Genomic DNA, 27,915 nt, shown 5'->3' on the forward strand with positions numbered 1-27,915 from the left:
ATACTGTTTAAAGTCTCTACTTAAGCCTAGTACACAGGAAAATTATCATTAAAAAAGAAAGAATTCTATTATCAGGAAAACTATTGAATTGCATAGTACTAGAATTCCCATAATTTCTAAATCAAACACAATATCTACAGTGTCCTTTTATACTACTCATATGGAAGAACAAAATGAAAAAAGCAGTCTTGGAACTGAAGAAGTTCTTAGTATCATAATATTTATTCCTTTTCTAACTCATGTCCTATAAATTTAAGAGTGACAGTAAAAAGATTTTTTTGCAAACTTTTAACATGTTCAAAGAGGAAAAATTACAAAAGCATTTAAAATACTTAATGAAATTTAGTTTTAGGCTGTCTTCTCATAGGGCACAGAGACAATTTTAGAATATTGGTTTTCTTTTAAGTCAGATTGAAAAGAGAGAGAATTGGAATTTTTGTTCTGGAGGTCAGTGCAGTATAGAGAAGGCTTAAAGAAGAAAGGTAGGTTTTAGATGTTCAGCAAGCAGGGCAAAAACTTGTCTGACACCTCCCAGAAAGATTTGTACTCTTCTTTAATAGAACAAAGCAAGTAGTATCATTCTTGAAACACTGAAATTTTAGGTGACTGGAGTCAGAGAGAAAATACAAAAGCTAAGGTGTATTTTTGGAAGGCACTAAGACATGGTTCCATCCTCGGTACCACATGATCGCCTGGTGCAACCCTCGAGGAGCTCCAGCATTGGTGAGGTGGCCCAGGTAATCCCCAGCAGTTAAGCACATCCTTGAACCCTTGTATTGGATCCCTGGTCCAATTGAGTGAGAATCTTTCGGAGATGGCCAATGAGCACCATTTGGGAGGCTCCTTCCTTTTCTCCTCTAATATAGTTTTTAAAATTCTTAATTTAATTTTATTTTTATAAAGTTGTTCACAATAATTCATTACATTTAATATCTGAGCACCAATCCACCACCATTGCACCTTCCCACCACCAAACATCAAATGTTTCCACCCCAAATCCCAAACCATGCTCTCCCGCAGAACTGAAACAATTAATTTTTGTTATGAGTAATTTGTTAAAAACAGTTCAATAAAGTTTACTTAGAGGAAAGTGTGTAGAGGTTGTAGTATTTCATCCTGGAGCCATTAAGCCTTTGTATAAGAGATTGCTAAAATGTTTGTTAAACCCCATCACATGTTGTGTGCTATTCTTGGTTCATCGGTTGTGGAGAGTAGGAGAAGCCCAGGAATTTTAACATTTAGAATATGATTACATAGCAGATTCACTCATGGGTAGGGTATATGTTGCTCTCTTCTGGGAGCTTTATTCCAGAGTCTCTGGATCTTGGCCATTGATGATATTATATGGTGCCGAGAGCATTTTGTGGGTGTGACTACCAAGCTACTGATAAACTAGGGAGATGGGAGGAAGAGGCCCATTCCTGATCTGAGCGAGCATGGAGTTTTCAGTCACAGGTCCTGTATACCTGGGTTTTTCTGCAGATTCACTCCTGGGTGAGGCTTATCCCATCAGGTGGAGAGTGGCTCTAAGCATGGAAACGATTGAGCTCTGAAGGGTTTTGGCTGCGAAAGCTCTGTTGGGGTGGGGAGGGACACTCACCCATAGCCCTTCCAGTTGCCGCAGTTAAGACATCTCTGTAGTGTGTCCCCCCTCTAATATTTTTGCTGGTCAAATAAATCAAGAAAATTTTTCCATTATACTCTATTACAGTGAGGAAAAGAATAAAATTACTTTTTCTTGCATATATTAATGATTATTATAGGACAGTGCTACAGTGCTACATCACTTGTATCACTTATCGCATTGATCTTCGATTTGCTCGAGTGGGCACCAGTAATGTCGCCATTTGTCCCCATTGCATGCTAGTGCAGCCCAATGATATCTGCTTACTTCAGGCACAGGAAGAGCCTCAAATCGTTCATTCAGGGATTTGACGAAGAAATCTGACCATCTTGTTGGTGGGCAGCCACACAGTCTTCTGACATACCGTGGAATCCAGTTGGTAACAGCTCTAGTCCAGCGGGCATCTCTGAATTGCATTACATGACTGGCCCATCTGATTTTTGATGCCTTGTCAAATGAGAGAGCGTCCCTGATTCTTGACCTTCGACGGAGGTCAGAACTCCGATTCCTTCTCTCACTTAAGTGAAATGTGATACCCTTAGCATAACTCTTTCAATTCCTCTTTTCGATACCCGAATAGCATTCTCATCCTGTTTGCGTAGGGCACAGGTCTCTAAGGCGTATGTTAATTCAGGAAGAACGGTGGAATCGAAAAGATGTGCCCAGAGTCAGAGTTTCTTCATCTTCTTAACCACTTCTTTGATTCTCTTGAAGGAATTCCACGTTCCTCTCTTCTTCCTGTGCAGTTCTGGTGCCAAGTTGTTCCTCATGTTGATTTCTTGACCCAAGTACACATAGCTGCTGCATTCGGAGATGTACGTTTCATTGAGAACAAATGGAGCTTCAGGGACCAGTTTGTTTTTCACGAGCATTGTCTTGTTGAGATTCAGCTGCAATCCGACCTTTCCATACTTGTGGTTGAAGTCGGCCAGCATTTGTGCCGCTTGGCTAATGTTTGGCATTATGAGAACGATGTCATCAGCAAAGCGGAGCTGGTGTAGTTGCCAACCGTCTATCTTCACTCCCATTCCTTCCCATTCCAGTTGTCGTATGACATTCTCGAGGGTGGCACTGAAGAGTTTCGGTGAAATGGTATCACTCTGCCACACCCCTCTCTTTACATCAATGATCACTTCCCTGTAGAATGGTGAGATCCTGGTGGTGAATCCACAATACAGCTCTCGGAGGATTTTGATATACTGAGTTTGAACACCCTTTTTGGCTATGGCTTCGATGACCGCTTCAGTCTCAATAGAATCGAAGGCCTTCTTTCAGTAGATGAATGTTAGAGCGGCATCTTGAACTCTCTCAAAACTTCAATGAGTTTGGTCACTGTGTGGATATGGTCGATTGTGCTGAATCCTCTTCGGAACCTGGCTTGCTCGCATGGTTGTCCTTTGTCTAGTGTTCTACCTATTCTATTCAGGATGACTCGAGTGAACAACTTGTAGACGACAGACAGCAGGCAGATTGGGTGATAGTTGCCAATGTCGCGGATGTCTCCCTTCTTGTACAACAGAATGGTCCTACTGGTTTTCTACAGGGACGGAACCTTGCATTCAGACACGTAGTGTGTGAAGAGTCAAGCCAGTGTATTGACGAGTACGGGTGGCAGATTCTTCAGGTGTTCACCTTGTCTGGACCAGGTGCTGTATGCGTCTTTACCAATGAAATGGTGTGTAGCATTTAGGAAGGGAGGACTTTGGAAACGACATATCCATCCTGTGGAATTTGGTATGTGGGCAGGTGGACATGGCTGTCAAAGAGATCCGAGTAGAAGTTGTGAATAATCCTCTCCACTGCCCTTCTGGAAGATGTGATAGGTCCATCAGGACGTCAGAGGGCAGTCATCTTGGTCTTGTAGTTGGCGAAGGACAGGCGAGCATTGTGAATACTTTTCCCAGCTTCTGCTGCATCGACCAACACTGCTGCTCTTCTCTCTGAGGTCTTCCTCAAAGGCAACTTCCAGAATTATGACCAACTGGGAGCTCTTTGGCCCTATTGCAGCAACGTGGGAAGATGCTGTCCTTGACAACATTGACAAGGAATACGATCGACTGCCCCAGCACCTCCATGACTGTGCGAAGAATGCCGAGAGTGAGAAAGCCACAAACAGACGCCTGTCTTTGGAAACTCTCGAGCTCATTTGTCAACATGGTTTGGTGAGAGCCTCAGGCAAGCACAAACTAACGTCCGAGCTCGCAAAGCTGTGCAGAAATTTGATAAAGGAAGACTGTGCTACATATTAGTGATTATTGCTATATATGGAAATTTGGTGTATGAAATTTAATAAAAATATTAGTATTCTTTTCCACCAGAACCTACCATGTACAAGTTGGTTGTATAAATTATCAACACAAAAAGGAAAAGAAGAGAGATACTCTTTTATGTTTTCTTGACCTTTTAGAAAATTTGGAGCTGCTCCTTTCATCCCTTTCATCACATACATGCAGATTTACAACAAAAGTGATACTATAGATGTAAAGGGGATGGGCACTATTCAAAGAGGAATACTCCACCAATGTAAGCATGGCAAAACTGGAAAACTCTACAGTGCTACCCAACATGCCATTGTTAAAGTAAACAAGTAAAGACCATGATTTTTGCCAAAAGATTAATATTTATACTTAGCACGCATGAAAGAAAATGATCAGGAAAAAAAGGGAAGCCAAAAGGAGATGTACTTGGAAACAACTGAAGTGCCAGCCTGTTCCACGCAGAGAAGTGTAATATGTGAAGACCAATTGAAAGGAACCTGAGCTGCTGGAAATCATTCCCTAGAAATATGATTCTTCTTAAAATATCTCTTCTAGACAATTTTTAAAAAAGAATATTTTATAAGTACTTTTGTAACTAGAAAAAAATAGGAATTTTGGAAAATATGTTATTTCAGGAAATTTCAAGAACATTGCCTCTTGTGTTTGAAATACTCTTGTAATTGCTTCTGAAATTCTATACTGAATTTGTAGGTAAATATAACATTTCAATAGTACCACTATTCTTTACCTCTGTTAAAGAATATCCTGGGCAATAGGAAATATCATTCGTCCTTACATTTCTAGTACCTCTAAATATTTTAAATGAATGAATACAAAGGTCATTTGTAAGAAATTATTTTTATTAGGCACCATTTACTTATTTACATATCTAATTCTTTAGCACATGGAATATATATGCATGTTAGCACTGCACTGCCATCCCATTGTTCATTGATTTTCTTGAGCGGGCAACAGTAATGTCTCCATTGTGAGACTTGTTACTGTTTTTGGCATATCGAATACTCCACGAGTAGCTTGCCAGACTCTGCTGTGCGGGCGGATACCCTCGGCAGCTTGCAGGGCTCTCCGAGAGCCACAGAGGAATCAAACCTGGGTCAGCTGCATGCAAGGCAAATGCCCTACCTACTGTGCTAGCACTCCAGTCCATAGATATATTATGGACTTCATCAAAGTTTCAGAGTATCTGGGTTTTTTTTCACTTTGCCACTGAAAATAATTTTACATAGTTCTTTCTCTTCCCCATGTATAAAACTAAGAACACTTATTTGGTATAGTGTAGGATTACATAGCTTCAGGTAGTTTAGGTTTATTGGGTTACTCCTGTCACAGTGCTCCCATTCCTCTGTGTTTATTTGTAGCTTCTTTCTTAGTGTTCTGTTGACTTGTAAATAATGTCTTTCTCCTCTCCTTGAGTTCTTTCCATAGCTTATTCAGAGCAGGTCCTTTTTGTATGGACAAAGAAAGACATTTATTAATATGCCTTTGCAATTGGGATTTAATTGGCTTTGAATAATATTAATTCCTGGGCATCTGCTTTCTTGACTGTAGCCTTGGTTGCCCTCAGTTCCTAGCCCTCCAAAAGGCAGGGTCCCAACGGGGGACAAGACGGACCCAGGGCAAGCGGTAAGTTATGTGCTACCCTGGCATCGAGATGGGCCAAAGTGCCTCATTCTTAACTATAATTTAATAGTTTAACTTAACTATAATTTAATTTAATGGCCAAAGTGCCTCATTCTTAACTATAATTTAAGAGTCTGATCATGGACAAGTGCTGTCATGATCTTAAAGTAATGAGGAGACTAGGACCCTGCTAGGGATAGGAAAGACTAATCTGGCCTGAGCACTGTAGTCTGAGATTGCGATGACCCCAGGAGAGCAATTCTAAAAGTTTAATGCATCTCTTTCTATGCCCATACAAAAGGATTAATATTATGAATGCTCATATGTTTGTTGGACAAGGAGAGGAGAAACACAACCATGGGATTTCATCATTGATGGGTCCTGCTGAAAGAGTATCTGTCCTAGAGAATAGGTGTTCTGCTATTGTTATTGAACCTTTTAAGCTTGAATTGTTACATTGTAGATTCCAGGCTCTGGCCCAGCCTAGTCTTTGGGATGTAGATTTCAGGTGCTGCCTAGTTTGTAATTGACAATGTAGATTTCATGTGGCAGCCCAGCCCAGTGTTTGGTATGTAAATCCGAGTGCTTTTCAGCCCAAAGAAGGCTTCGGTTTTTGTTTTGTATCTTCTTTCTGGAGGCCTAGATTACTGGCCTGCAGATACAAGAGAATAATGTTGCCTCAATGTTCTTCCTGTAAGATCTTTTGGTGCCTTTGGTGATGTCAATGTATTGCGCCATGAGCATAAAGGGGTTCCGAGAGAGAGACATGGGGAAGGAGAGACTAGAGAAAAGTAGCCGAGTAGATCCAGAGAGAGGCTGGAGATGTGAGTGTGGGAGATGGAAGTTCAAAGATTGAATAAACAGTAACAAATTAGCAACCAGCTGGGTCCTCGTTGTTTCCGGGGCACTCATGCCTTAGTTTTTTACAGGGCTATATTATCACTATTTTTATAAAGTTTCTGTAAGTCGTTTTGTTGGGTATACTATTCCCTGAAGAGTTACTTTGGTAAAGCAGTTTGGGGAGCAGAGGAATTTTGGAGAACCAAAGCTTCTTTGGCTTCTCTCTAGAATCACAACCACTTATGCAGTGGACATTAAATCTTTCATTGCTTATTATTAATAAATATTTGTGTTGTAGGAAAATACTCAAAAGACAGAACAAGAAATTAAAAAAAAATCCTCTGAGCAAGACTGGTAGAGATAGGGATGTTTTTAAATTGCAATTCTTGGGGCTGGAGGAATGTATATCAGGTAGGATGTTTGTCTTGCGTGCCGCCAAGGGAGTTCTACTTCTGGTACCGAGTATGATTCCCCCAACCACCATCACCAGGAGTGATCCCTGAGCATAGCTAAGTGTGGTCTCCAAACCAAACCAAACTGAAAGAAAAAACAAGCGTTTCCCCCGCCTCCACCAAAAGCATCTTACAAAAACTTCTATTCCACTTAAAGTAAAACTGTAAAGTCCTCTACATATATAGTCCTGGATTTTTTTCTCATAAATTTACATCTCTTCAACTTTGCTTGTTCATTTGTCAAAAAGGTATTCATTTATGTTGGTTGCCATAGAAACCAGAAGTGCTCCATTTATATCTAGTTCTTTGCATGTATTTTTTCCCTTTCTTGCTTTTCAAGTCAGCTAAATTATTTTATATGGAATTTTATTTAAATGGCCTTTGTTTGCTAAAGTCTTCCTTAAAACAGAACTTCCTAACTTCCAGTATTTTAGCTTATATTAACCTAAATTGCAATTTGACTTACGAATTTTGCTGAAAAATGACTGAATGACGTAAAATCATTTTCTAAATAAAACAGCACATACAGTTTAGAGTTGAAATTGAGTATGAAAATCAATGTGTCTGTAGACTGCTTTAGAAAAGCTCAGTTACTTTGCTAAACCAACAAGAAAAAAATTTAAATAATTTACATATTCAAAAGATGACTGGGCAAGCAATGCAATCAACTACCATAGGGAGCAGTTACTGGGTAACTATTACTGTCCAGCTTTATGCTGGTTCAAGGGAATACAAAGACTTGTAAGAAAGAATTACTGTCTTCAAGGTGTTTACAAATTAGTTTGAATGCAGAGACTATAGGTAGAACAAAAGCTGTGAAAGTTAAACTTTTAAGCCAAGTCATTTGGGAAATATGCAAAATATATGTGCATTTTACACAGTGATTATGTAATCTCAGGAGTTATTTTTGTCATATGCCTCTTGTAAAAGATGTCTTCTCTACCACTATTTCTTATTTTCAATGTCAGTTTTCATACCAGATTGCTTGCCTTTTCTATTCCATTTGCCCAAAAATCTGAAGGAAAATGCCTATAAACCAAGTGTTAGCCTGTCTTCTTTACTAATTAGGTGTGAATTTGTATGCCCTTGAGGAAGACACTTTATTTTATTGTTCAAATATGTAAAGTAAGAGACTGCATGGGGTTCTTTTAGATAAAATATGTCATTTTAGGAAATGAACTCTGATTTCCTGTCATCCTGGAAAGCTATTTCATTTTAAGCAGTTATATGGAGAGCCTTGTAGAATTTCCCCAAAGTGTTTGGAAATTATACCTACTATGATACTGGATAGGAGAACTGTGGGCAGGCTTTTGTTTCAGCCATCTTAGGATTTAAGTACATAAGCTGTATGCAGAACAGCTATATTTTAGAAATCTTTTTTCAAAATGAAATGTCCTCTGTGAAGCAACATTGTTTTGGGTGACCAATAAGCAATACTATCTGGAAGAATAATTTGTGTTAAAATAATATTGCTTCCAACTAAAAAAAACTCAGATACACCATCAGGTAACACCATTTTACACATAGGTGAAAGCATCTAGGTCTCTTGTTTAGTTTTCTGGATCAATCACTTTACTAGTAATCTCAAATATATGCAGTTAGTTAAATTAGTACCAGGTTTTCCCATATTCTATTTCATTGTATGTATGTTGCCTGACAGTGTCACAGTTTTTTAGGAGAGAAAAATGAAATTGGATAACAGAATAATTTGCAAACCGGAATAACACAAATATATATATGTATATATATACATATATATACACACATATATATATATATATAGTTGGTAGGTATTTTGGTCTTTTTACCTCAGAAAAACTATTATAACTACAGTGATTTAACTTTTGGAGAAAGAGATATTCTATGTGATAAATTACTCTCAGACACCTCAGTACTCTCTTTCTCAAAATTGCTCTCAGTATCACCTAAGAACACAGCTTTCAGACTTTTAATCTAACTCAAACTTGGTTCCGCCTTGAAGATGTGGTTTTCTTGACAGACTTCTTCAAGAAGTGGCTGTTTTCTTTTCTTTATCTCTCTTACCTCTGTCTTGGTAACTATATTCTTTATTCTTGTTGACTCAATACCTCTCTTTCGCTCTCTTGTTTTTACCTTAAACACCCATGCTCCTCAGTTTAAACAATTTCATAGTCTTTGTCACAGAACTATACTACTCTTTAATAATGTAATTTTTGTTATATTGCAAAGACACTATAGATATGCCTTTAATATTTTCAGTAGTTGCAATAGGTCATCTCCATCATGTAGAAGGAATGTTTGAATAACTTGCTTAAGTGGATAGATTTGTAAGAAGCAGAAGTAAGATTGAAATACGGAAATTTGATTTCAAGCTCCATATTTCATCTGTATTGCTTCTATACTGCCCTGGGTCCTGGGTCCTCCATGTCTTTATCCTAGATTATTTTCCCTCAGGGCACTTTCTACCACCTGAAGTATTAATTGGTGGATTTGTTTATTATTATCTCTCCCACACCACAGCATTAACTCAGTGACAACAGGAACTTTATTCTTTTGTTCAATGCTTAGAAGTATCTGCTAGGTATTTAAAATATTTATTGGATTGATGAATGGGTCAACATTACACTACATCTTGCTTATTTATCAACTATCTCTTAGTTGGAGCACAGACACTGCAACTCACCTCTCTTCTTTGTAGGCTGACTAACATTTTGCCAAGTCAGGAGGGGCCACTAGAATGCTCTGAATGGCAGGAAAAGAGGGGAGAGACTCGCTCCACCCAGTATACAGGCTGCTTCCATCAATATTTCATCAGAAAATCAGCAAAACTTCACTTTTAAAGAAGCAGTTCTTTCTTTAAAAAACATTTTTATTGAGCAACAGGGATTAGAATACTGTCAATTATATTTTTTGTGCATACATACGCATACATACATCATTTCAACACCTCACTTCTCACCAGAATGTCTGCATCCCTCTGGTGTCCCAAGGGCTGCTCCCAGCTTTCCACCACCACAATATAAGATCTGTTCTATCAACAAAAATTTCCAGTTTTGATGACTTTGGTTATCGATCATTCCCTTATTATGTTTCTTTATTTCTCATATATGAAAAAATCTTTTAAAAAAATTTATTCTGGGGGGCTGAGCGATAGCACAGCGGGTAGGGCGTTTGCCTTGCTTGCAGCCAACCCGGGTTCAATTCCCAGCATCCCATATGGTCCCCTGAACCGCCAGGAGTAATTCCTGAGTGGAGAGCCAGGAGTAACCCCTGTGCATCGTCAGGTGTGACCCAAAAAGCGAAAAAAAAATTATTCTGGAGGTGGTGATACCTACACACATGTAGGTGAATAAAGCTAAATTCCACACAATTATAAATCAATAGTAGATCATTTTTTTCAAGAGCTTTCTATTTCTTTTCACAGGTATATAAATTCGTATGTAAACTTGTAAAATTTATAGTACAAATAATTATATTTTATTTTTATTTATTCTATTTTATTTATATACTGGAACAATAGCACAGCGGGTACGGTGTTTGCCTTGCATGCAGCTGACCCAGGTTTGATTCCTCTGTCCCTCTTGTAGAGCCTGGCAAGCTACTGAGAGTATCCTGCCGGCACGGCAGAGCCAGGCAAGCTACCTGTGGTGTATTTGATATGCCAAAAACAGTAACAAGTCTCACAATGGAGACGTTACTGGTGCCTGCTTGAACAAATCAATGAACAATGGGACAACAGTACTACTATTTATTTGTATATTATATAAATATATTTTATAGAATAATTAAATTATATGTAATATATTAAGTAAAATATTATAATTAATAATTATATTAATCTTGAAATTGACATGAATAGAAAAATCCTACATAGAAACAATTTACTTAAGAGTCAAGTTAAGAAAGTTTAAGGGAAAATCTGAATAGGCCTATAAAGGTGTTCTTTATCCTGAAAAGAGAATACTGACTTTATGCTAGAGAATGTTATAGATAATGATTCTGTATCTGTGTATTAAGTAAAAGATTGTAATAAAGATCTGTATGGATGTAAAAAATATCCTAAACAAATGTAGACCATTCTGTATAAATTAAACATTAGTTAATTATTGAAAATGTATAAAATTCTTTGACATACTAGGAATATCTGACTTTTCTTAACATGAAAGAGGGAAAGCATGGTCACCTTGAGTTCTTGGGTGTGCTGTTCATTTCCTTTCAAACTCTTTCCCATCTTCTGTTGTTTTCTAAATATTTCCTGTATCTCATTTGGGACAATTTATTTTTTCTTCAGCTACTGCTATTCTTCTGTTCAAATCTTTCTTTTAAAAAAAATATTACCTACAATCCTCTTCATTTCTGTTACTTCTGTTAGCAGTTTCTCATTTCTGTGCTTATACTTTCTTGTGCCTTGCTGACTACCCATGCCATAGTTTCATAGAATTTAGTAACATCCTAAACATTCTCTGAGGGTTTACTGAGCTGGTTGGTCCTGGTAGAGCTTTTTTTGGGTATTATTTTCACTCGCTGAGCTTGGTGAGCTTCTATGCACCTTCTCTGTTCTGTTTGCTGTGCTTCTGCTGTGCTGAGGGTGAATCTTTGTAGTTAGTCCCCCCTGGGAGTCTCTTAGGGATTAGACTGGGTGTTCTTTTTCTTTCTTATCTTCACAAGGTGACAGCAAGTAGAAGTGTAAGCAGTCTGAGCTGCATGAGCAGAGCTGTCCTGTGTTGGTTCAGAGGAGATGGCCCGCTGAGATAGCAAAGGGCTGATATGAAGGCTGCTGGGATCCAGCTGGAAGGGAGGGGAATTTGCTTCCAGTTCCACAAAGGCCCCTGGGATGTCAACTGTAAGGTTAAGCTCACCTTAGTGGTCAGATAAGCAAGCGGAAGGTCAGAGATATGGGCGTGGGCCATCTCCAGAAGCAATTTGTCTAACCTTTTCTTTTTGCTTTATCAACTGTTAAGAGTAGTGACTGCTCCTTGAGTTTACCTCTATGGCTCTTTGTTTAATTTTCCAAACTATGTTTATATAGTATGATTCTCTCATTTCCAATAACTAGTATGGCTTCTTTCTCTTGACAGATACAGAATGGGCTTTAGGCATAGTTTAAGGAAATAAACTCTCAAAAGTGAGATTCAAGGACCAGCCTAATCATACTTGAACTTAAATGTAGTGCTGACTTTCAGTGCAAATGAATAATGGGATGTTAGTAACCTATTGATGGTAGTAACCCATGGATGTAGTCTCATGATCCTCTGCTGATTGTGTTCAAGTACCTAATCAAAGGCTTTAGTAGTTGTTGACAATTATGACTATAGGGATGAACACGAGCATTGTGGCATGAGGTGAGTTTTTTTGAATGCTTGGGCGTACTTACAGTAGAAATTCACATTCACATCTTTGAACTTTCAATCAAAATCATTATCAGAGAACCAGATTTTAAAAAGACTCTTATTTTTTATTGCTGACTGAAAATCAGACACCAAATTTATTCAGGTTGCAGAATTACAATGTATGTTACAATCTTGCCAAGTTTCTTATGTGAAAGAGAATTGATTAGGAAGGAGCAAATCATTCATACTTAGAGTGAAAACATAAAAACCAATAAAAATCAGAAATAAATAACTATGATTAACAGTAAAAGTACAGTATACATCAGTGAAGAGATCTCTGTGTGTTTGTTGAAATGTCAAATTGTCTCCATCCAGAAAGTCACCGGAAATGTGAATGCTTATTTGAGTCAGTTACTGCAAAAATGGTGTATTGGTTGAAACCATTCCTAAGAGCTCTTGTTGTCATTCATCCCTGAGGTGATGTGCTGTAGCAGCCAATCTGCTTGTCATCAGCAGCCGTCAGAATATCTCCCTGCCTCATTGCTCACAACTACACATGTAAAACTTTAGTTTTACTCTTGCTTTTATCCTACTGTTTTATGCCATCTTTTTTTTGTTCATTTTGAGTTGGAAGAGTGACAGTCTGCACTAGCTACTGCATATTTTGACACATATTAAGACTCTCAGAATTTTCTATCGGAGTAACTTCATTATAGACATGTGCAATGCTGAGTTTATAGTACTATCAACCAAGGGATAAAAATGGTGATATATTAAGTGGGTCGATTTTGGAATCAGAAAAATTTTGAATCTTGGGTCAAGCACTCACTAGCATGTAATTCTGGGCAAGGTAAGTAAATTATCAAATATTTAGTTTCTTCATCAGTAATATCTCTTCATCCCCATTGCTCATCGATTTGCTCAAGCGGGCACCAGTAACATCTCCATGTGAGACTTGTTGTTACTGTTTTCGACATATTGGATACAGTAATATAACAATAATTTATTTTTTGGGGGGACATACCTCATGGTTATCAGGCCTTAGTCTTGTCTTTGTGCTCAGGGATCCCTCCTGATAGTGCGTGGGGGAACTAAGGGATTGTTTGTGCTAATTCAGGACATTAGGATGAGCCTCTGGCTGCTGCCCTGCAATCAGGAAGCAGAACCAAGGCCCCACTTTTATATTAAGTGGGCAAGATAAAACATATGAATCCAGATGATCTGGAGAGGTACAGCATGCTCTCATATGCCCGCCTGGTCACACATTATCTTGGCAGTACAAGGCAGCAGTTCCCCCTCTCTTACACATCCTTAATCTGGTTTGATCTTCAAATATCAGTATGAGCTTTATCTTTGCCCTATGTGTAACCAGTCATAAGAATGTGGGGGACATAATTGTAGAGCCTATGTGTCCAGCTCCATATCTTCCTCTGATGTTTTAAATCATTGCAACATAGCTTTGACAACATAGCTTTGATAAGACAATGTATATACCCTGATGTTCTTTTGATGAATGCTTATCCTATAACTGTTGTACTCTCGATAGTGAGTCTTTCTCTGTCATGAAGTCATTAGGATGTAAGTGACTAAAAAATAGAATAAAAGGAGGCCTCTGGTAGTTGCTCTTTGTCTCGAGCCAGATCAATGCCTTGGCCCTCCGTGCTCTATACATTCTTCTCGTGTGTCTTGTCTCTGTGCCTCTGACCGAAAGAATATTCACACAACAACCAAGGTTGGCCGCATGCAAGGCAAATACCCTATCCTCTGCAGCAGCTCCCTGACACTTTGAAATAGTGATTACTAATTAATAGAGTATTGTGATGGTTAAATGAAATAGTAGAATGCTGAAATATACTGTAAAATTAAATAAATTTTTATTCTCTGAAAGATATTTGCATGCAAATTTGTATTTGTTACTTTGGAAAGACTTACTCTTCTTGAAGATACTTTCTGCAGTGAAGTTTTTAGAAGTTGCTTGTATTTGTAATTACTTATATACATATATTACATATATATGTATGAAGAATTGATTCAGCTTACATATAAGTGTGCACTTCCTGGTTTAAATAATCAGAATCCAATACTAATTTTTAGAAGTAAAATTTTTTAATTTTATTTTATTTTATGCAACTTCAGTAGTCAATTTGTTTTGATGTACTTGATATTGGGCTGGAACCATAGCACAGTGGTAGGGCATTTGCCTTTCACATGGCCTACCCGTGTTTGATTCCTCCGTCCCTCTCAGAGAGCCTGGCAAGCTACCGAGAGTATTGCACCCGCACAGCAGAGCCTAGCAAGCTACCTGTGGTATATTGGATATGCCAAAAACAGTAACAACAAGTCTCACAATGGAGATGTTACTGGTGTCCGCTCGAGAAAATTGATGAGCAATGGGACGACAGTGACAGTGACAGTACTTGATATTAACTAATATCTATTCAAAATCTCAGTTTGAGTCTATAGTTCCAAATTTGAACTTACTTAGTTATATGATATTCACTCCAATACTGTCAGGGAAGAGAACTATTTTATACAAGTCCTTTAAAGTAACAGAAAGTGAAAAAGATGAGTAGCAATATTTTGCTTATTTGTATGATTGGAGGCAGAAAAGTTATATTTAGAGTTGAGACGAGTTACCTTCCAAGTTTTTAAAATGCATCATCACATTTTCTCTTGAGCCCTCTAGGCATCACGCTTAGTTAAAGAGATCCAGCCATGCTCTGAATGTGATATAGTACAATGTCATGTTGAAATCTGGAAGTATAAGGATTCCATTTAGCCAGCCTGCCTTTTATTGCTGTCTGTGGTTTCCAGTATGACTTCTGGTGCCAAGTAGTTAGGGACAATGTTATCATCATAGAACAGTGGTTGCGTTTTAATGCCTTGTAATGCTAGAGCTGACAAGTCATACTTTTAGAATGAATCTCCAGAGTCATGTGCTATGCTTCATTTGTGTGTGCAGAAGCATCTATTGTCCATATAGAGATTTGACCTTTCAGCAAGAGCTGAGCATGTCCAGTGCAGAAGGATTTTTGTTGTTTAAGCTGAATAAGAACTTTAGTTTTTAAGACATTCAATCCCTTAAACAGGGAATTATTTCAAATATCTTAATTGTACAAATTACATATACTTTTAAATTTTCCAATTATTTTTACTATGTGCTATTAGGTTACAAGGACTGGAGCAATAGCACAGCAGGTAGGGTATTTGCCTTGCATGCAGCCGACCTTGGTTCGATTCCTCCATCCCTTTTGCAGAGCCTGGCAAGCTACCGAGAGTATACCGCCCCCAAGGCAGAGCCTGGTAAGCTACCCGTGGCATATTCGATATGCCAAAAACAGTAACAACAGGTCTCACAATGGAGACGTTACTGGTGCCCGCTCAAGCAAATTAATGAACAATGGGATGACAGTGTAGACAGTGCTATGACAGTGCTAGGTTACGCACTTAGAAATGAAGGTCTGAGGAATTTTTTAACTTACTTGATACCATGGCCTATTTTAGGATAGCAAGTTCTGGAAATAAGATATAAGATAAACAAGGGCAAATAAGCAAGGAACAAAAATTTAGAAGATAAGCTATCAACTGGGTAAAACACAGCCATATCTTGGATCTCATCTTTCTATTGTGGGAACTCTGATTTTGGAGTCATTCACTGTCTCTTTAAGTGAAGAATTCTGCAGGATAAAGAAGCAAATAAGTAGGCTTATTCTGGGAAATGAAGCAGATATATCACAAGTAGAATTTAACTAATCACCTTTGTATAGAAATTTGTGTGGGTTTATTTGTGGAAAACTTCTATAGTTATCCACGATCTAAAATCAGAATGGATAGAAGGAACACAAGCTTTTCTTTATAGCTCTTTCTCAATAAGTCCCTAATTTGTCCCTGGAGAATAGTTCTAAGATTATTTTTTCTTGGAATAAACTTTGGTGTTTTTCTAATAGAGAATTTTTAATAGCCCTTTAAATTGCCAAATTTGCATTTTTAATAGTTTCTGTCCTGCTTGAGTACTTTTGCTTCCATACAATTGGGACATTTAAATTTCCCTATTTCTTTCAGAATGATGCTTCCTTTTTATATAATGTCAAATAAGACATTTAAAAAAGTTATATACTAAATACAAATTTGTATTTAAATTGTTGCATACAAAGCTAATTATATATTTAGATTCATAAATCAATTATCTATGGCAAAACTGAAGCTGGAAGTAACCCAATACATAATCTACACAGCTATATAAACTTTATCATTAATAGAATTTGATTAACTTATATACTCTACATCTAGAGTTTGCTGTTTATTGATGATAATGATAACATAATAAGTGTTTTATTATATTTTATTTTTTCTTTTGTATGTTGGACTTTAACTCTACATGTGAACTTATTCTTTTGTCAGTTATCTTAGGAGAAGAGAAATGTTAAATTGATATAAGAATTTTAATTCCTTAGATTAGCACTGTAGCACTGTTGTCCCTTTGCTCATCGATTTGCTCGAGTGGGCACCAGTAACATCTCCATTGTGAGACTTGCTGTTACTGTTTTTGGCGTATGAAATAATACCATAGGTAGCTTGGCAGGCTCTGCTGTGTAGGCGGGATACTCTTAGTAGCTTGTCAGGCTCTACAAGAGGGATGGAGGATTCAACCCAGGCCGGCCGCATGCAAGGCAAACACTCTACCCACTGTGCTATCAAAAGGAATATTGACTTGCCATTTATTTTAAAATTCTTTTTATTAGAACTGCTTTATGCTAAACAAAAATATTTTTGTTTTTAAAATTAGAAAAATTAATTTCATTCCTAAATGAATAAATTTAATTTAATTCTGATGCCATGAATTAAGCAATGATACTTTTGTTCTGAAAGTAATTCTAATTTAATTTTAATTCAGAATTTAATTAATTTATGATTAAATTTAATTCTGATGGCATGAATTAAGCAATGATACTTTTGTTCTAAAAAAGTTTACCATGAGATCAAACATTCTAAATTTGTTTTTTCGTTGTTGTTTCTGCTTTACTTTATTGATTTTACTTGGAGTTTTCAGGGAACGAATGAAGTGTCTCAGATATGTGAAGCGTAGTCTTTGTTACTTTGATATATCCTGATCACCCAGAGATATTTTGGTTTGGACTATTCTAGTTAAAAAATTTCTCTATAAAAATATGGTCACAGAACATGGTCACAGAACATGACTATATAAGCATGTAAATCTTAGTTCACCTCACATAGCTCATAACCTTACTAAAAGAGATTAACCCAGCGCTCAGCAGAAAACAATGACCCAAAGAAATTACTACGCTCCTTTCAATTACTGTTATACTATGTTTTTTCCAAAGCAGAATTCCTAAATCATTATAGTGGAGTTAGGAAAGAGAATAGGAACATTGCATATTACTAAACTCTTCCTCTGACTCCTATAATACATCCTTTTTCTTTAGTACTTGATTGATTATATAACCAGTGCTTAATTTGAATTTCTTATGTAGATTGAAAAGAACTGAATAGGCAACATTGTTAAGTCCTTTATTTCTCTAGCTAAATTTAGTTTTAATATAAACTTTTTAGAAAAAGCAATGTTCTTATAAGTATTTCTATTATCTGGAATTTATCATTTATAGTTTAAATCATATAAGTATTTATACCAATATTATTTCTTGACTTGGTTTCAATATTGACTGCCAGCTCTTTCTTCTATATTATGGAAGTTGGGGTGTCAGTCAAAACTAGCTGCTTTCAGCTGAAATAACCTTTTATTGTTCTCTTTCTGAGGAATCCTTGATATTTCCCTTTTAGGCAATATCTGATAGTATTCACTGTCAGTTATTCAAATTAAACACAGTGCTGACTTTAATCTTGCAGTTTTCTGCTGAATGGGAACATCCTGGTATTGGACAAGATAAGGGTAGCTTAGAACAAACTGACTGGCAAGAAAAATATCTCTACAAAGGTAACTATGTTCTACCTTTAGGGCCCCTGCCCTGAAATCAACTTTTGCCCAACATGTATTCTGGGATGACAGTCTTGCTGTCTTACAGTATATTGGAATTCAATCTTATGAAGTTTCAGTTCCAGAACTCAGAAGTTGTTTTGTCCAATTATTTAATAGAACCAGTCCTTAAGTCCTGAGGATGTATCAACCCATGTGAAGATTTGCGATTAAATCCTTTTCAAAAGAAAAAAATCCTTTTCTCTGTTGAAGAAGAAAAAAGTTAAATTGAAAATCTAGCAAGAACTTCAAGAACTTCTTTTGCTACATTTTACTCAAAGTGTCTTTAGATAGCAGGTTTTTCAACTTTTATAGTTTCTCTCATGACCTCGGTCATTCAAAAAAAAAAAAAGTACAATCACTGTGATAGTATCTGTATTACCAAGTTCTTTATCTCCAGCTCCCTTAGGAATCTTGTTTTCCAACTGTTAGCAATTATGATAACAATATGTGTTAATTATCTTATAAGCATAGTTTATTTCACTTCGTTAAATGTTAGAAATATATGCCACAGTAGAACACAACTGACAAAACTAAAAGCAGAGAACTTTCAGATGTAGAATAAATAGATGGTCCTAAACACATTCTTCCTATTACACTTAATAAATATTCACTGATCCCTTCAAGCAGAGTGGCTATTTCAGAATCTGGGTCAAAGATTGTGGAAAGTGCTCACTTATTTGGCTTAGATTGTATAACTGAAATTATGACTTTTAAATGTCAAAGAAAGGGAGATATTCAATGACACATTCACATTTTTTGGGCCCAGTACTGAAAAACTAAATTAAAAATTATTCCCATGAATTAATTAATAATAATTATTTCTGTATGTTATTACTATATCTTTTGTGACTGAATTTCAAAATAATTTATTGAGAAGATATTGGTTTATAAAGGTGTAAATGTTTATAATTTAGAGGTACAATGTTACCATGCACACCCACCACCGAAGTATAAATATTTCTCCTGATATTCCAATAGACACTACAATCCTTTCAGCATACTCTATTGCTTTAGACACCTCACTTCTGGAATCAGTTTTAGCAACCTTAGTTTGGAAGTCAGAGTCTAAGAATTTATTTTTATTGGCCATAGTTCCATTTCTTTTAAATATGAAAGAGAACAACCAGTAATTTTCTCCTGATTAACTTGAACCAGCACAATTTTCTTCAGTACCATCTATATTGTAGCAAAAGACAAAATTTAAGTTTTTTTAATAGCAGGGTAGCACTGTAGCACTCACTGTTGTACCGTTGTTCATCGATTTACTCAAGCGAGCACCAGTAACGTCTCCATTGTGAGACTTATTGCTACTGTTTTTGGCATATCGAATACGCCACAGGTAGCTTGCCAGGCTCTGCTGTGTGGGCGGGATACTCTTGGTAGCTTGCTGGGCTCTCGAAGAGAGGCGGAGGAATTGAACCCAGGTCAGCTGCATGCAAGGCAAACACTCTACCTTTTGTGCTATAGCACCAGCCCATATAATATAGAAAAATAGAAAACTCTTAAAAATATAAACATCTGTAGGAATACAAAATTTCAAGTAATCAACAAGACAAACAACACACTCTTTTCATGAGTATAAAGCATCACTGTTATTTATTTAGGTTTAAAAAATATTCCTTTATATATAAAAACTACATATTTATCCACTGGGCTGTTATTGTGTTCTTGGATTCTTTACCAATGTAACTTTGACTATTCTAAACAGTTTCGTGATGAAGATAAGAATGCATATATCTTTTTAATATGTAATTTTACCTAGATAACCCTTAAACCTAGAGTATTGTTGGAGATGGAAATAGGTAGGAAAGCAATTGAGACAGGGCAAGAAAGAAAAGGTAACAGAAAGCAATGGGGGGGGGGGGGCTGAGGCCTTGGGTATATAAGTGTTATAGAGGTATGGTCTCTCTCTCTCTCTCTCTCTCTCTCTCCTCTCTCTCTCTCTCTCTCTCTCTATATATATATATATATATATATATACACGCACATATGATAACCACTTGTATCACTTGTCATCCCGCTGTTGATTGATTTTCTCTAGCGGGCGCCAGTAAGTCATCATTCATCCCTGTGACGTGCTAGTGTAGCCCAATGCCGTCTGCTCATTCTAGGAACACAAAGAGCCTCAAACTGTTCATTCAGGGTTTTGTCGAAGAAGTCTGACCATCTAGTAGGTGGGCAGCCATGCTGTTTTTTGACATCTCGTGGAATCCAGTCAGTAATAGCTCTAGTTCAGCAGTTGTCTCCAAATTGTATTACATGTCCAGCCCATCTGATTTTTGACACCTTGGCAAACGAGACAGCATCCCTGACTCCTGATTGTCGATGGAGGTCAGAACTCTGGATTCCTTCTTTCACTTGAGTGAAACGTGATATTCCAAGCAGAGCTCTTTTGATTCCTCTTTGGGATACCAGAGTAGTGTTCTCATCCTGTTTTCATAGATCCCAGGTCTTTGAGGCATATGTTAGTGCAGGAAGAATGGTGGAGTCGAAAAGATGTGCCTGGAGCTGGAGGTTCTTTGTCTTCTTAACTTCTTCAACTCTCTCTTTTTTTTTTTCTCCCCCACTCCCCCCCTCCCCCCGCACATCCCCCTGTTTCCAGCAACTTGGTAGTCATGCCCACAAGCCATCTCTGGCTGGTGCCATATAATCTCATCAAAAGCTATGATCCAGAGACTCATTATAAATCTCTTAGAAGAGAGTATAAAACAATGTACCATAACTATGCTGTGGGACCCCGTGCCAGGCTGTTTAATTCATTACAACTCAGAGGGGATGGTGAGGCCCTGCCTCACCCCAAAGGAGCCAGACTTGGCAGCCAAAAACATCCAGAACTAAACTGCTGCCATGCTCAAGGCCGTTCTCCACTCATTCAGGCCTAGCCTCACCCAGGAGTGAACCTATTCTTACGCAAAATGGCTATGAACCTATTCTTGGACCACACTGCCTCACATCTCTTACATCATACCACTAATATTCCAAGAGTAGCACACCACATTTGTTTTTTTTTTATTTATTATTTATTTATTTATTTATTTATTTTTTTAATATTTTATTGTGGAAAGTTACAAAGTTACAAAGTTTTCAGGTTTAAATCTCAGTTATACAATGCTCGAATACCCATCCCTTCACCAGTGCTCATATTCCACCACCAAGAATCCCAGTATAGCTCCACCCCACCCCCTCACACCCCAAGCCCCCCCACGACCCTAGCCCCCCCACCCTAAGCCCCCCCCCGCCTGTGTAACTAATAAATTTCACTTTACTTTCACTTTGATTGCATACAATATTTCAACAAAACTCACTATTGTTTGTTCACAATAGCCACAATATGGAAAAAACCAGAGTGCCCGAAAACAGATGATTGGCTAAAGAGACTCTGGTATATTTACACAATGGAATACTATGTAGCTGTCAGGAAACATGAAGTCATGAAATTTGCATACAAGTGGATCAACATGGAAAGTATCATGTTGAGTGAAATGAGTCAGAAAGAAAGAGACAGACATAGAAAGATTGCACTCATATGTGGAATATAATGTAACTGAGAAGTACAAGTTGGCAACGATGCAACTTCTGGCAGATATCTCTCTGGACTTAGTTACTAAAATACTAAATTACAGAAACCCAAAACTGAGAGGCCGCTAAGTGTGGTCACTCGACCTCATACTTCTTCATCCTCAGCAATGGAAAACAAATTATCTAATGCTTCCTTTTCAGCAGGTCTGACTTTAGGGGAGAGACTCTCCAAACTTCTTCAACTCTCTTGAAGGCGTTCCACGCTGCTCTCTTCCTCCTGCACAGCTCAGGTGCCAGGTTGTTCTTCATGTTGAGTTCTTTACCTAGGTACACATGACTGCTGCGTTCAGAGATGTTTGTTCCATTGAGAACAAAAGGGAACTATATTTGCTCATCAGGAACTAGTCCGTTTCTCATGAACATTGTCTTCGTGAGATTTAGCTGTAGTCTGACCTTTCCACACTCACGATTGAAGTCGGCCACCATTTGTGCCTCTAGGCTAATGTTTGGTGTTATTAGAACTATGTCATCAGCAAAGCAGAAGGTGGTGTAGTTGCCAACTGTCTATCTTGACTCGTATTCCTTTCCATTCTAATTGTCACAAGATGTTCTCGAGGGTGGCACTGAAGAGTTTTGGTAAAATGGTGTTGCCCTGCTGAACCTGTCTCTTTATGTCGATGATCACTTCCTTGTAGAATGGTAAGATCCTGGTGGTGAATCCAAAATACAGCTCACGGATCCAATAATTTTGAAAGCCTGAGACCCAAGCTACAACCAAATTAAAAATTATGCCTATGGGAGAGGCAGGCTGAGAAGAGGAATCTGGAGACAACAGTAAAAGGAAATTGGCACTGGTGGTTGGGTATGGTGCGTGAAACCAATATGCCTAAAACTCAACTATGTATGAATAACTTTATAAATCACAGTGCCTTCATAACATTAAAGTATACAATTAATATGTATGAGAATATTAAAAAGTTATTATTTGACAGATGTTTAAAAGTGGCATTTCTGGGTCATATGACAGATCTATTTTTAATATTTTAAGAATTTTTCGTGATATTCTGGCTGGATCAATAGCACAGCAGTAGGGCATTCGCCTTTCAAGCGGCTGACCCGTGTTCGATTCCTCCACCCCTCTCGGAGAGCCTGGCAAGCTATTGAGAGTATTGCGCCCACACGGCAGACCCTGGAAAGCTACCCATGGCGTATTGGATATGCCAAAAACAGTAACAATAAGTCTCACAATGAGAGACATTACTGGTGCCTGCTCGAACAAATCAATGAGCAACGAGATGACAGTGACAGTGACAGTTTGTAATGTTTTCTATAGAGGCTGTACCAATGTACATTCCTACCAACAGTCTATGATAACTTGCTTTTGTGACTTTATTTTTTAAGCTTATTGTCTTTTCCACTTTTCTTGGATTAAGGAAAATGTTTTGTATACTTTTTATCAATTTTCATTTTTCTGGTAAAATTTTGTATTATATATTTTGTAATATTATCTTTCTACTAAATCTATGATAGTATCTTTTCTATTTACTTAATTAAGGACTTTTTCAAATCTTCAATTTAAATTAAAAAATTGGGGGAGACACACCTGGCCATGCTCAGGTCTTAATACCAACTCTACCCTCAGAAATTACTCCTTGCATAGCTTGGGGGAATATCAGTGACACCAGGAATTGAATTTTTGTAGCCCATATGCTAAGCAAGGTCCTTATATGTTGTACTATTACTCAAGGCCCTCAATTAAAATTTCTTATCTTCATTGGGACAGAATACATTAAAACTGAATTTTATTTGGGGACAGAGTGATAGTAAAGAAGTTAGGGAATTTGCCTTGAACAAGGACAACCTGGCTTCTGTTCATGGAATCCCTTAGGGTCCTCAGAGTACCATCAGGAGTAAGATCCTGAGTGCAGATCCTGGAGTAACCCCTGAGTGTAGATCCTAGAGTAACCCCTGTGTACTGTTGGGTGTGGCACCAAAACAAAACAAACAAAAAAACCAAAACAAAAAAACCCAAAACAAAAAAATGCACTGTCTAGCACTGTTGTCCCGTTGTTTATCAATTTGCTTGAGTGGACAAAAGTAACGTCTCCATTGTGAGACTTGTTACTGTTTTTGGCATATCGAATATGCCACAGATAGCTTGCCAGACTCTGCCATGCGGGTGGGATACTCTTGGTATCTTGCTTAACAAATACTTAGATTAAATATCCTGGATTTTCAAATTTTGGATATTTTGAAACAGTTGAAAATAAAAATATTTCCAATTGTTTACAAAGAAAAATATGGTATTGATTTTGATTTTCTACATGTTTTGATAGTGGCTCTTCTGGTTGTGGACAATCAAGGACATAAGAGAGGAGATTATATAGATAAGTATCTCTAGAACTCAGAATTTCACATTAACATTAACGTTTTTAATGATAAACCAGTCATCAATACACTATTGCCACATAAATATTGTCAGCGGATTTCTCAAATTAATTGAAAATAGGCTCCAGCATTCTGAGTACTGCATTCTAATTGTCTTTGAAAGTAGGTTACAGAGAACAGAGTTGAAAATCGAAAAATAGCTACTTCAACTAAGCAATGTACTATTTGACGTTCCTGAGGTAGAAAAAGACATTTCTCAATTTAATTCAAAAATCGCCCCATCCCACCCAAGATAAATACCTTACTGGCCTACCCCACTACATCCACTACCCAGACACTACCACCCTCCGCTGCTCTCCGGACCGCACAGCTGCAAAGGGCAGCACAACACACCATAAAACACTTAATACCTATTATTCCCAAACCATATTTGGTAGGGTTCAAATTTAGTGTGAACCATGGTAACACCTTTAAGGGCGATTGAAGGGCACCCTAAAAGCCTCCGTCCCTCTTGGAGAGTCCGGCAAGCTACCGAGAGTATTGAGCCTACACGGCAGAGCCTAGCAAGCTACCCGTCACGTATTCTATATGCCAACAACAGTAACAATTGGCCTCAGAGCCCCAAATTCAAAAATAGTATATATCTATAAGTCTTTTAAAAGATTTAATTATTTTATTTTATAAGTTAGTTCACAATATTTGATTATATTTAATATTAAAACACCAATCCCACCACCCTCTCACCTTCCCACCACCAAATTCAGATGTGTCCACCCCAAGTCCCAATCCTTGTCCAAAATGGTAGCAGTTTTTAACTTTATAGACTTGTAGACTGCTTCCCTCATGCTCCGGCTGAGCCTCACAGATGAGTGAAGTCCCACGTAACCCAGGTAATGTGGTAGATTGTGACCTTGGACACTGGGCTCAAGGGGACCCGGGAGCAGATATCTTCTGCCCAAAAATGTTTCTAAAGTCATTATATCAGAGATTATAGAGCTGGTTGGAATGATTAGGATCTTCCAGGTTATATTCTTCATCCATTGAACTTGGTGAACTTCTATTCAGACTTTTTATTGTGTCTTCTTCACCCTAAGGGTGAATATTTTTGGCTTACTCTAGGATTCACATAAATGTTCTTTAAAATCCATTCTGGACATTTTACAGCAAAAGTTTGCTGTTTATGGTTTGTGATTTTGTGATTTTTGTGGTCCAGAGGGTTGCTTTCTAAACTCTTTTGGCACTGCCTTTCCTCTAGCTATAATATGAGACCTTGTGATTTCTTATACCATAACAGCCTTTGTCAGTATATTTTCCTGAGTAAGAGGTTTGTGGAACTAGAAATGAAGGACTAGTTACATAAAGCCTCAGAGACTTTTCAGTGTAGGGGTTGAGGTATAAATAGGATTTTTGCCCTGAAATGCAATAATAGCCTGTGCTAGGGGAAAAATGGGTAGATTCTCTGACATGAATAGGCAGAAGTGTCTACCAGGAGGGTTAGCATCATGAATGGACAGACATCAGGGAAAGAGGCATCCAAGAACATTAGGGGAATGAAACCCACAAAACTTTTAATCATATGTAGTCCTGTTTGTTTATTATTGATTTTATTTTCTTTGCAATGAAAACACCTATGAGTCTTTGACCTTTTTTGGTCAAATTGAAGACACCTATAAGGGGCAAATCCTGTAGAGTTTCATCTATGCTTTCCTCATTGTATTTCATGAAGCTTTACCAGTAATTCCAATTTTTGGCATCAAAATCCAAAATATAAAAATATTAATATAAAATTATGTGTGCACAATATTTATTGAAGATCTTAGTAGCCAGGGTATAGAAATAAACCAAATGGTCAATACAAATAAGTGGTTAAAGAAATTGTAGAAATACTATGCACCTACAAGAAAAGGTACAATCTTATAATTTCTGCAATTGGATTGGAACTTAAGGTTATCATGCTAAGAAAAATTAAACAGAGGCAAATGATAAATATTGAATTATCTTGTCATTGTAGTATAGAAAAACAAAATAAGGCAACTGATAGTATCAAGCACTGACAAACTCATGGTCATTGATTAAAAAACTGACACACAATTAAGGAAGGGATAACCAAGAATGAAGATCACACCAGAGGTGACATAAAGCTAGTGGTAGAAGGTAATGGGCGCACTGGTGGTGGAGGATTGAAGTAAATTTGTACAATACCTTAAATTTTAAAACTATTATGACCACATTATCTAAAAAATTAAAAATTAAAAAAGGGCATGATAATAAAAAAGTTTGGATGTGCCTCATGCATGAAGATCCCGGCAGAGGAATCCAGGTGTGCAGGACCCAGGGCTGAGATCTCCAAGCCTGCTCGGATTGGGACTAGGCCTTCTTCACCCAGAACCCGCCATTTTCCAGTGGCTGGGCAGCCACACCCACAAACTGCCTCCAGCCCCGTGTAATCCCACCAATGACCAACATCCAGAGACTATAAGACCAAGATCCCAGAAGCACACGGCCAAAAAGCGGCTGTGCAACATCTAATAGCCTTGTTCTCCCTCTTGGAGAACCTGATAAGCTACCAAGAGTCTATTACCCGCATGGGGTAGCACTGCAAGCTCCCCATTGCGTATTCATATCCCCAAAACAGTAAAGGGATACATACCTCTTGGAGAGCCTGGCAAGCTACTGAGAGTATCCTGCCCACTCGGCAGAGCCTGGCAAGCTACTTGTGGCATATTCCATATGCCAAAAACAGTAACAATAGGTCTCATTCCCCTGACCCTGAAAGAGCGTCCAATCATTGGGAAAGATGAGTAACAAGAGGCTGCTAAAATCTCAGTGCTGAGTGTAAAGGAGACATTATTGGTGCCTGATCGAGTAAATCAACGAACAACGGGATGACAGTGATACAGTGACAGAATAAAAGAGTATTGTAATATTACTTTAATGATTTTTAAAGTGTTGGAAATACCACCAATCGAACCTTTTGTGAAAAATTGGCTGTGATGTCACAGACCCTTGAAGGAAACTTCTAGAAGCAAGATTCAGTCATATCATAAACTAACTAAGAAAGATGATTACTGAATTGGGTGAGCTCCAACAACTGTGGAGTATAAAATGCAATATTTCATGTTTTCTTTTATTTCTGAAGGAACTATATAGAACAATGCTGAAAGAATGTAAAGGGATAATCATGTGGTACATTCATAATTCTTAATGACCACTTTCTTAAAAAATGATGAGTTTAAAATTCACCTGTCTTAGATAATGGAAGAAAGTGGTAGACCAGATCAAAGTATCTCAGCCTGTAGGAAGGTAATTTGAAAGAGAAGACAACCTAGTCAACCACTGGTAGAAAAATTTGTGCAGACTGAAACAGAAAAAAGAAAACATATTCCCCTAGTGCAATCATCTGACCCCAAAAGTACTCTTAGTAATGATAAAATCCCTGGAAGCAAATTTAAAATTGAGACTAATAAACTGTCTTCTCAAATTAAAAAAAATGGACAAAGAAAGATTGGACAGAAAAAGGTTGATGCATCTCAGCAGACAAACAACATGGAAAAAGAAAAAGAAGTCGAGTCAGTTGGTGAGACATTGGTACCTGAAGAAAAGCCAGTTACTGTTGGGAAAGCTCAAGAATTTCCAGAGAGTGTTCATGAAGTAGAAAAGAAACAGACAGTTCAACTCAAAAGAGATAGGTCTCAGCAGACTAGTTGCACTGTGTTCTTGGTAATAATATACAATCCTCAGTTAGAAAAAACTAGATAAGAGACAGCAAACATTTTTCACTGAGTCAGAACTTGAGATTATTGGCAGACCATATTATCTTTCAAGGTCAAAGGAAGATATACAGAAGTCTTCAGGTACATATTTCATTAGTGAAAATCCTCAATTTTAA

General features: G+C 37.6%; 1 protein-coding gene across 1 annotated transcript; it reads left to right on the forward strand.

Moving 5' to 3' along the window:
* Positions 1-662: 662 nt before the first annotated feature.
* Positions 663-27,915, forward strand: FSCB (fibrous sheath CABYR binding protein). The gene is given in 3 exon segments (XM_055132082.1): positions 663-737; positions 27,342-27,773; positions 27,775-27,915. Coding segments are annotated over 3 exon segments (648 nt in total).

Source organism: Sorex araneus, chromosome 3 (assembly GCF_027595985.1).
Source record: "Sorex araneus isolate mSorAra2 chromosome 3, mSorAra2.pri, whole genome shotgun sequence".
Lineage (NCBI taxonomy): Eukaryota > Metazoa > Chordata > Mammalia > Eulipotyphla > Soricidae > Sorex > Sorex araneus.